At 26.9% G+C, this 10850-nt stretch overlaps 3 protein-coding genes across 6 annotated transcripts; 1 reads left to right on the top strand and 2 right to left on the bottom strand.

The window, feature by feature from the left end:
* Window positions 1-1624: 1624 nt before the first annotated feature.
* LOC113794339 (uncharacterized) lies at window positions 1625-4327 on the bottom strand. Of its 4 annotated transcripts, none has more exons than XM_027344458.2 (11): window positions 4066-4327; window positions 3660-3997; window positions 3282-3562; window positions 3086-3196; window positions 2895-2999; window positions 2716-2817; window positions 2574-2628; window positions 2366-2472; window positions 2209-2277; window positions 2024-2125; window positions 1625-1927 (listed from the first exon to the last, which is right to left on the bottom strand). In XM_027344458.2, exons 1-11 carry the CDS (start codon window positions 4297-4299, stop codon window positions 1800-1802), a joined length of 1632 nt encoding a protein of 543 aa, XP_027200259.2. In that variant the 5' UTR covers window positions 4300-4327; the 3' UTR covers window positions 1625-1799. The 4 variants fall into 4 exon arrangements, 1 of the variants encoding a protein (XP_027200259.2); XR_012846507.1 differs by having other exon boundaries at window positions 1891-1927; window positions 2204-2277; XR_003474852.2 differs by lacking the exon at window positions 1625-1927 and having other exon boundaries at window positions 2046-2125; window positions 2209-2307.
* A 2206-nt stretch (window positions 4328-6533) lies between these two features.
* Window positions 6534-8750, top strand: LOC113794341 (uncharacterized). The gene has a single exon (XM_027344460.2). The coding sequence runs from the start codon at window positions 6928-6930 to the stop codon at window positions 8227-8229; it is 1302 nt and encodes a 433-aa protein (XP_027200261.2). The 5' UTR covers window positions 6534-6927; the 3' UTR covers window positions 8230-8750.
* On the bottom strand, window positions 8694-10540 carry LOC113794347 (uncharacterized). The gene is made up of 4 exons (XM_075821475.1): window positions 10221-10540; window positions 9522-10150; window positions 9216-9444; window positions 8694-9099 (listed from the first exon to the last, which is right to left on the bottom strand). The coding sequence occupies exons 1-4, from the start codon at window positions 10538-10540 to the stop codon at window positions 8736-8738; spliced, it is 1542 nt and encodes a 513-aa protein (XP_075677590.1). The 3' UTR covers window positions 8694-8735.
* Between the last annotated feature and the right edge of the window lie 310 nt (window positions 10541-10850).

Raw genomic sequence — 10850 nt, 5'->3', positions numbered from 1 at the left:
TGATATTTGTTGTTGTTTTGTTGTGTGTGTGTGTGTGGACAGGAAAGAAAATCTTTGTCGGTTTTCATTAGATATTTTCATCACAAAAACTTTGATAAACTGTGATAAAAATTCCCAACCAAAATACATTGTTTTTTTCCTTTATCTTCATAATTACCATTTCAAAATAGGCTGATTTTTTTTTGAATTCCATTCCGATCAGATATTGAAAAAAATAATAATAATACAATCTACAAACACAACGAAGCTCATTATGGTGAAATTGTGAAGGTTTTTTTTCTGTTCAACTTCAAATATGAATTTTTTAAATCCGATTACAACAAAACAAAAAGCATATCTTCAACGTTTGATTAATTATCATTCAACATGGAATTATTAATTAATTTGATTGCGAAATTTCGGTTGAACTTTTTTTTTAATACAAATTTTTTCGCTTGTTTCATAAACAGAATTCCGTTGGGTTTAGATTCTGTCGGTGTGTTTTTGGTTTTTCGTTTGCCTTAGTTTTTTTTAATAATTTCATTCATTTTTTCTCTCTTTTTCAAATATTCATGCGCATATCAACATCCAAATTCAGTCAAATATTTTTGAAATTGAAAAAAAAACAACAAAAAAATTTTCTTTTCTCTCAATTTAATATGAATTTCAAGAATCAATAAAGAAATTCACATTCTTTTCACACTTTTTTTCATTTTCGTTGTTGTTCAAAGGAATTATGGAAAAAAAGAATAAAATTCTTGATATATGAACTGAACAATTCGAATCCATTTGAATTATTTGAATTATGATTTATTTTCGATTCTGAACAAAGGGTAAAATAAAAATATTTTCGAAATAAATGGAAAAAAACATTTTTTCAAAAAAGTTAAAGAACATTCTTTGAAAAAAACAACATTCTTATTAGTTTTTTTTTCGCTTAGAATTTGTCCAAATGACAGGTTTTTTTCATAAATATTTTTTTTTGTTTTGTTTTCAGTGCACACATGTTTTTGTTCCTGTTCGTTTGAATAATTTTTGTTTTTTCTGAAAAAATCTTTCGAGACAAAAACAAAATTCCAATTCACATTGACAACGTTGAAAAAAAAATTCCAATGTTTCTTTTCTATTCTGACCCCTCTCTCATCATTTTCATTTACACATTCTAATCTTATATGTTTTTCATTATGAAAAAAAACAGACAAACAAATTACACGCCTGGATACATGCATGGAGATTTTTTCAACATCTTTTTTCTCGTTCTTTTTGTTGAAACACACTCATACATTCATTTTCCAAAAGTTACATAACTTTTTTCAACAACAACAACAACAAAATTCTTCTTGAATATTACCATTCTTCATGAATCAGAAACTAAAAACAAAAACAATTATATAAGATTCTGTGGACAAAATATTCTTTTTTCTTTTTTCTTGTTTCTTTGTTTATATTATCATTTATCATTTCATTTGGAAACAATATTTTAACATTGTATATCACTATTAACCAACATCCAACCAAATCATCATCATAACCTCTACAAAAATGACAATTTTTCTTCTCTAATACTTACGATCTAATACCATTATTCTATATGCAATGTAAATGTAAATTTATTTGTAATTTTTGAAAAAATTGAATAAATTATTATTATTATTATTTATGATGAATGGAAATAAGATTTGTTTGTTTCTTTTTTTTTTTTACTTTTAAGTAATCAATAAATAAAAATCAAACGTAACTGATTAATGATAATGTGATTGGTGATGTTTCATCCGAAAACAAACATATTTTTTATAATTTCGATTGATGTATTTCTTGTTTTATATGAGTTTATCCATGCTTACATTCAACAATTCTTGGCTAATGTTTGAAGTCAATTTATCGGTGGTTGTTGTTATTGGTAATGAAGATGATGGCGTTGGTGTTGGTGTTGGTATTGGTGATATTGCTATTGTAAATTAGAATTCCGAAAGTTTTTAAGATGATTTTATGTGATTTAAAAGGTTTTACAAATCATATTCAAATCAGATAGATAGATACTTACATTGATTATTAACATTGGTTTGACCATCTTTTAATGCAAATGAAGCCCACAATTCCCCTAAATTCTGGTATTTTAATTTTTTTGGTATTGGTCTTTGTGCTACTGTTATTGTAAATTAAAAATTAAGATAATTATGATGATAAAAATTTACTAATCTTATTTTCAAATCAAATATAGTACCATACATCTTTTATTAGCATTTTCAAGATTTCCTTGTGAGGAAGATGAAATGTCGGACGTAATTCTACCAAGACCTGCAAGATTCAGAAATTATAAATCCGATACTTTTAAAGATAATAATAATTGATAAATATTTACTAATCATATTTAAATCAAATTTACCTTTTTTATTAATGGCTGATTGATTTGTTGTTATACTTTTATTCGTCCTTGTTTGATACTGGCGAAATGGACGTCCTCTATAACTTTCAAATATGGCTTCAGTTTCTCTAAATATTGAACCATTATTCATCATGAATCATTAAAGATGAGAAAAAAATTCGATCAAATTTAGTTAATATTTATTCAGAGAATTTTTTTCAAATATTACCTTCTTTTACTTTCATCAGACATCTGGTCTACTGGTATTAGAATTCGTTCCTGACCTGTTTTATGTACACGATGGCATTAATATACCAATTCAGTGGCATTAGACAATATTTTATTAATATTCAAATCAGATATAGACTTACCTGCTTTATTAACATTGGTTTGATCATCTTTTAATGCAAATGAAGCCCACAATTCCCCTAAATTCTGGTATTTTAATTTTTTTGGTATTGGTCTTTGTGCTACTGTTATCCGTTAGTTATTAAGATAATTATGATGATAAAAATATACTAATCTTATTCAAATCAAATATAGTACATACATCTTTTATTAGAATTTTCAAGATTTTCCTGTGTTGAAGATGAAATGTCCGGTTTTGTAGGACTCACCAACATTTTCGATTTTCTTGGTGGTTTTGGTGGTGCTACTGTTATTTTAAATTGGAAATTCGATAGTTTTTAAGTTAATAAAGATTTACTCTAATCTTATTCAAACCAATTATAAAGGACTTACCTTTTTTATTAGCATTTTCGAGGTGACTTCCCTGTGTTGAAGATGAAATGTCCGGTTCCGCCGTAGGACTCACCAACATTTTCGATTTTCTTGGTGGTTTTGGTGGTGCTACTGTTATTTTGAATTAGAAATCCGATAGTTTTTATGATAATAAAGATTTACTAATCATATTCAAATCAGGTAAATTTTTACTTACCTTTTTTATTAGCATTTTCAATGAGAATTCCATCTGTTAAAGATGAAGAGTCCGGTTTCGTAATATTCTCCAATTCGGGTTGGTTTGATGTTGAAGTTATTATGATATCTGTTTGATCTTGGGAAGATTGTGGAATATTCCGAATGGATCCACTAGTAACAAGTAACTTTTTAGAATCATTCTTTTTTGTTAAAAATGATGATCCTATATTTGATGGCTGTCCTTGCTTATTCAACTTTGCACCACGTCCTTTATAACTATCCAATATGGCTTGAATTTCCCTGAATATTAAACAACCAACATGAATCAATAAAGGTGAGCAAAAAACCATCGAATTTAGTTAATAAAATAGAATTCAAAGAATTTTTCAAATATTACCTCTTTTTATTTTCTTCAGCTAACTTGTATGCTTGGGTTTTTAATTTACCTATTTTACTTGCTTGATTACATTTATATGCCAATCCAGCTATCAAACACAAAAATGTTATTATTCCAACAATCACACCAACAATAATTAATATTTGCTGTATCTTTGGTGTAATCGAACAAGGAATGCTTTTACTGCCATAATTTTTTGAACTACAAATTTTATCAAATGAATCTATTGTTTGTTGTAGAAGTAATTCAGCGTATTCTTTTTCACATTCTTTGGCTACAGATATTTCACATGTTAATTGTGACCAGGCAAAACAACAAAATTTTCTTGTTTCATAAAACTATTTTATTCAAAACAAAAATGAATGATTTTTAGAATTTTTTCTTTGATCAGGTAAAAATTTCTTACATATTCATCAATCGTAATTGACCATGTTTCACTGGCATCATCTTCACATTCATTAAATTTTTTTCGTAAATCATTTGTACAATTCAAATTATCAGGTAAACCATATATTGGTTTATATGGAAATCTATGCATACTTTTCTCATTATCCACGATGATAGGATATTTTGCAGCCCATACAAATGTAATGGTCATCAACCACCAACATAAACATAACCAAAATGACCGATCAAACATTTTGGTCAATTTTAATAAACAAATTTATTTGAAAAAAATCATCAGGCAATTTATAATAAGTCAACAATTCGAATGAAATATTTATTGTTACTTTTACTAATAAATTATTTTAATAAATTATTTACCCTTATTTTTTAGGTATAAGGGTTTTTTGTAATAAAATAATAAATTATTAGATTATAAAAAAAAAAATTCTAGAATTCAAGGATTCTGAAAAAAACTATAATGGATTAATGATTTATGATGCCCTGATAGTGATGATTTTTTTCAAAAATCATAAATTTTCGATGAAAATATTTTGTCAATATTTATGAATTTTACCATGTGACATCTGTTTCAATCGATTCTTAATTCAAAAAATTTAAAGTTTTTATTTAAAAAAATTTTTACAATATTCAAAAATCACCGTATCAAATCATCATCATCAATCTAAATGATGATCGTAGTTGATAAAGTTTTCAAAAAAAAATCTGGTAAAACATCGTAACAACAACAACTATAATTGAGCGATTTTTTTCCTGTATCCAATGATTGTAATGCAAATACTAATGGAATACGTAACCAGTGTAAAAAAAAGAACCAACAGCAAATAGTTTTTGTCAAGATTCAAAAATTTAAAAATTTTAGTTTTATTTGAATTTCTAAATAATAATAACAAATGGCAAGGCCAACCGAACAAAAAAATGAACAAAACAATATACAATGTACATTGAATCTAAACTGGAATTTGTTTACATTTTCCTTTTTGAATATTTTAATATTCAGTTAGTTTATTTCCAGTTTTTGTTGTTTATCGCTGAACACACTACATATTGTCACGAATATTTTTATATTTGGCCATTTTAACCCGATTTATGGACCATTTCTTTTTCAAAGAGAATTCTTTCACTCTTCTTTTGTCAAAATAGATTCAGGATAATAATAGCTTGAAAAAAAGTTTCAACTAACAACAACGAAAATTATCATTTTTTTTTTAAGTAGCCTTTATACAGAAAAAACCCAAAATTATTAATTGACTTTTCCATAGAATGATGATGATGATGTGTTTGTTTATTTTTTTTCTCACTTTTTACTTTTTTAGCATCCAACAAAAGCAAAAAATAAATCAGATTTTAATGAAATGAGAAAAAAAAAGCAAATGAGAAGGAATGAATATAAACATTTAACCCTTTTTTTGGATGATGATGATGATGAACACATTTGCAATTTCATTTCAAACAGTTTTTTAATCTATTTTTTTTTCTTTTTGCTTCACTTTTGTTCCGGTTTATGCTATGTTTGCATTCCAGGAATATTAAACAAAAAAAAATTCTTTGAAATTCTATAATAAACAGTCAATGTATGTGTTTGTGATGGCAAGCCTAAAGCCAGGAATTTCCAAAATCTACAAAGAAGGAAAAAAATCAAAATAAAAAGTCACTAAATATCCATTGAATTTTTTCGCTTTGTTTTGTTTAGTAAACCTAGAAATCTAAAATCATTTAGATTTGAAAATTATTTGGTTGGACATTTCAATCATATCATCATGTAACATGATGAACATTAAAGATTTTCAACAAAAAAAAAGAAGAGAATCCCAAATTGATTGATGTTAATTTTTGTGATACTCCTTATTTTTGTTTTTGTTAATACCGCCTTCATGTTATTCAACTTGAATTACACTTTATTTTTCTTCTTGTTTCATTATGTCATTCTATGTTTTTTTTTTTGATTCGATTTTTTTCCAGCAAAAAAAAACTTTCTCCTTATTATCTTCTTTAAACTTGTCATCATCATCATCTTTTGGTATCCAATTTCCAATGAAAATGTCAATTTGATAAAACACACACACGAAATGAAACGGATCAATGAAAATATAATGAGCTTTAACACACACACACACATACACGCCTTTGAATGGAATGAACAAACACGACCTCGAATGGCTTCTCGTTTTTTTTTCTTGTTATTGTCTTTGATTATATTTTTTTTGGTGTCTCTTTTTTCACACATTCAAATCGGATCATTTCTGGATCTCTACGGGGAGGAGAGGGGGGTTAGTGATGTGTTGTATGAGGATGCGATGGTTTCCAATTTCATTACAAGCAATATTTTTTTTTGTTTTTTGCTTCTATCATTCAAAATATTAGCATCTTGAGTATATTTTTCCTTATTTAACAAGCTACATCCGTTCATCAAATTTTTTGTCATTGACTTTTTTTTTCTGTTCTGGTTGTTGTTCTTTCGGTTGTTGACTATTTTGTTTTTAATAGTGATCAACACTCTTAAAGAAATAGATAGAATATATGATTGAAAAATATGATACAGTATGATCTGTATTAACATTCCATTGTACCACTATGCCTAATATTTAGTGTATCCTTCTTTGAAGTTTTTGTTTTTGAATCAATATTTATTCCTTAAAAAGACCAGAACATCAAAAAGCAACTGTCCATCACCATCATCCACTACTTCATAAAACAAACAAACAAACATTTGATTCAAGTGAATCCTGGTTTGAATTGTTTTTTTTTATCTAGTTTCATCATCTAGTATTTTTGTATATCCTGTTCACATGTACGCGGTGTTAAATTTGAAATTATAGCGTGTGCTTTTCGTTACATAATATCAATCAATTTGATTTGAATAATGAAGAATTATTTATTGTCAACAATTTTATTATTGTTATTTTGTTGTGGACGATTGTCTTTAAAAATTATTGATGCAAAACAACAGTCAAATATTGGAACATCGGACAATCATCATCATCTTGCACAAACACCCGATGCAACAGCTAATGATGAAGAAGCTTTAGCAGCTGAAGATGCAGCCGCTGCTGTTGCTGCCGTTTCACATTTAATCGATCGTCATGTTTTTCATTATCAAGAATGGTCATCAAATTTAAACTATACAAAATTGCTTAAAAATTGTTCCTATGTTGATAATGATTTATTTTGTGATTGTGATTTATTGTCCCGTACATTTATCTGTTATAATGTACAATCGGTTGATCAAATTCGTCGAGCATTTGATCATCTATTGAATTCTACACGTTCTATCTATTGGAATCGATTAGAGATTCATTGTATAGAACCATATTCTAATGATGATCCAACGGCTACTAGTTCAGATAATTCTGGTACAACAAAACAATCAACCATACCACCAAATAAAAGTTTTCATATTTCATATGAATTGTTTACTGATGGTCCTCGTTTTGATTCAATATTATTTGTGGGTGATTGTTCAAAACCACGACATTATGATAATTTAATTGCTGTCGATCGTGATGTACAACAAATTATAATGCATAGAAATATGTTACGAATGTCTACATCTTGTAGTCTATTTCAACCGAAATTTGAACGTCTAAATGAACTTATACTTAAAGATTGTCTTGTTGCTGGTGATATGATTTCATCAACATTTTCTACTCGTTGTCTTGGCCATTATGGTACACGAAATGAACCGATGCAATTGTTCAAATTGATCATAACATCATGTAATATTTCATTGATTGAAAGTGGTGCATTCTATAATTTTGCCGAACTTGAATTGATTGATCTAAGTCGAAATCAGATTACACATTTATCACGTCAAGCATTTGCACCACATCTTTATCGTTTACGTACATTAAAACTTGACCATAATAAACTGACAAGTTTAAATGGAGAATTTTTCGAAAAATTACCCGAACTTCGTGAAGTTTTACTATCGGAAAATCGTCTTACAACTTTACCATTTTTGCCAAGTGCCGGACCAGGCGTTGCTCAAGTATTACAATTGAGTGAAAATCCTTGGGATTGTCGTTGTCGATTGACATGGATTTTAGAAGAACCAATGGATTCAGTTAGATTAATATCCGATGAACCACGTTGTGAAACTCCTATAAATTTTCAAAATCAAACCCTATTCAAAGGACTACAATTAGTGAAACAAACTTTTTGCTAAATCAATTTAACAAAAATCATCATACAAAAAATCTAATAAATAAATAAATTCATGTTACAAACAAACATTTATAAATTCGTGTTCATAATAATGATTTTCAAATGATGTTTTTGATGATGTGAAAGACAAGGACCACTATACTCTTTACAACATAGACAAATTCATTGAAACATCATAATCATTATTATGAAAATAAGCAACAAAAAAACCAAAAAAAAGACAAATAGAAATTATTTTTGATTTCACGTTTTTTCATACAAAAAAAACAAACAAACAAACATAAAACATTACATTCACATACGATTGAGATGATTAATATAATTTAATTTAATTTAGTTTAATTTAGCTTTTTTGTTTGTTTGTTTGTTTGTTTATTTCGATTCTTATTCATCATCATCATCGTCATCATTATTCTAACTTTTTTATATTCTCTAATTCTTTTGATCATTACATGTCTCTTTTCATCATTAACATCATCAACATTATCAGTTTATTTTGAAAATAAATTATTCTTTAAATAATTTGTTTATTGACATTTTAATTATATTAAACAATTTGTTTAGTAATTTTTTTCCTATTGACAATAATATTGATTGAATATTTTTCAATGGAAATTTATAATTAATAATTTCTATGAAAAAAATTACTAAAGAATTGATTGAAAATATATAATATATGTATATGATGGCCTGTATATCATTGATGGACAATGATTTTGTTTGAAAATCATCCATCGAATGTTTATGTGATGAACGTTCATCATCATTTCGTTTGAATTTTTTCATTTTCTTTTGTGTTTCCATTTCAGCATGATAGAATGTTTCCAACACCCAATAATTGTACAAGCCATTTTCCGATAATATTCTTATCCTAAAGGCATTTTATAAATTTCAAAATACCCGAAATAAATAACCATAAATAATCATAATAATAATTATTGATTTTCATTTCATTTTCAATAAATGTTCATTTTTATTTACTCTTACATTTCATTGAATGATTCATCCATCTTATTTGAATTATTATTACTTAATGGAAGATAATATGGCTGTATAACAGTATTTTGTTTTGATCGATATAGGTTCGGAAATTCATTGATAAACGTGTTGTATAAATGATCAAGATAATATTGATCACTTATCATTGCTATTTTTCGTTCATTTATTTCATTTGCAATTTGAATTTCCCATTCTTCAATACTTTCATTTGGTGGATCTGTTTGATTAAAAATAAAGATAAACTAATAATTCTATTATCAAAATTCCAAAAAAAATGAAGATTAATGATCAAACCTTGAATTAAAAGACGATCTTTCAAATCAGCATAGAGTGGATGATCCGAATCTGTCAATATAGTTTGAGATGGTTCACCTTCGAAAAGAAAAATTTCCATATTTCGATGACGAACTAGATCATTCAATGAATCAATTTTATCATGAGCTTGGCCAAATTGATTAAGTGCCAATAATGTATATGATAAAAAAAGTTTCAGAAAAAATGATAACCATAATAGATTCAGCATAAAATAACGGATTATTTTTTCATGATGTAATCGTTGTATTGGTTGAGTAAGCAAACAACGTATCATATCATAAATGATTTTTAATTTCCATGAACCAATAATCATCCAATTTGAAATCAACATACAATAACCGATGAATAGAAAAAATATTATATTAAGATGAACGAATGAAACGTTAAACGAATTGAACACAGACCAATTTATTTTCAATTTTTTCTTTCCTGATAGTATGCTTAACATAGGTACATCATTGACTATTCGACTTAGATGTATATGTTCCTGAACAAATTCATCAAATTTATTCATTGGTGTGAATGGTGTAAGAATAAGATTGATACCATATTCATCGAAACCCGCAAAAGGTAATGTATTATTCTCTAAATCAGGTATATATGTTAAACTTGAACAAAATTAGTTAAAAAAATCAATTCAATAAAAACAAGGACAATTTACATTCATTTAACACTTACTTGCTTTTCAATTTATAAGACAATTCAATTAGATAGCCCAATAATGGACCACATATAATTGTTGATGAATTTTTTTCCAAATTAAATAGATTTATAAATGGTGGCCAAACTTCAAACGAAAATACAATATTATTTTTAATTTGTTCAATTGGAAATGTTTGATCAAAATAATATTGTTTTTGATATTCAAATTCTTCACAAAAACGTGATTTCATAATTGTAAATTTTTTTTTGTTTCTAAACAAGCAATTGGAATGATTCGAAAACGATTTTGAAGACAAAATATATTTTTTTTCTTGAATGGCTAATGGCAAATACATCAACAATGAATGAATGAATGATGATGATGAAATTGATCGAATCTGTCATAATAATGATCGAAATCATCACGAGACTTACAACAACAACAAAAAAAGAAGAAGAAGAATAGAGAATATCGAAAGTTAAATCATAATTATTATCCGGCAACTTTTCCATTTTTTTTTCGATCGACCAATATTTCCCGATTGATGAAAATAGATAAAAAAAACTCGGAAATCTAACCACAAAATAACACAATGGCAAGTAGAGAGGACACGCAAAAAGACAATCTACAGAAAAGGTTACGAATTGTAGGGTATAATTTTTTTC

Source organism: Dermatophagoides pteronyssinus, unplaced genomic scaffold (assembly GCF_027571235.1).
Source record: "Dermatophagoides pteronyssinus isolate colony J.1.1.1.1 unplaced genomic scaffold, Derpt_VIB-CSIC_2022.12 sq0010, whole genome shotgun sequence".
NCBI lineage: Eukaryota > Metazoa > Arthropoda > Arachnida > Sarcoptiformes > Pyroglyphidae > Dermatophagoides > Dermatophagoides pteronyssinus.
The sequence above is the reverse complement of the archived record's forward strand: the minus strand, read 5'-3'. Positions and strand labels throughout refer to the sequence as shown.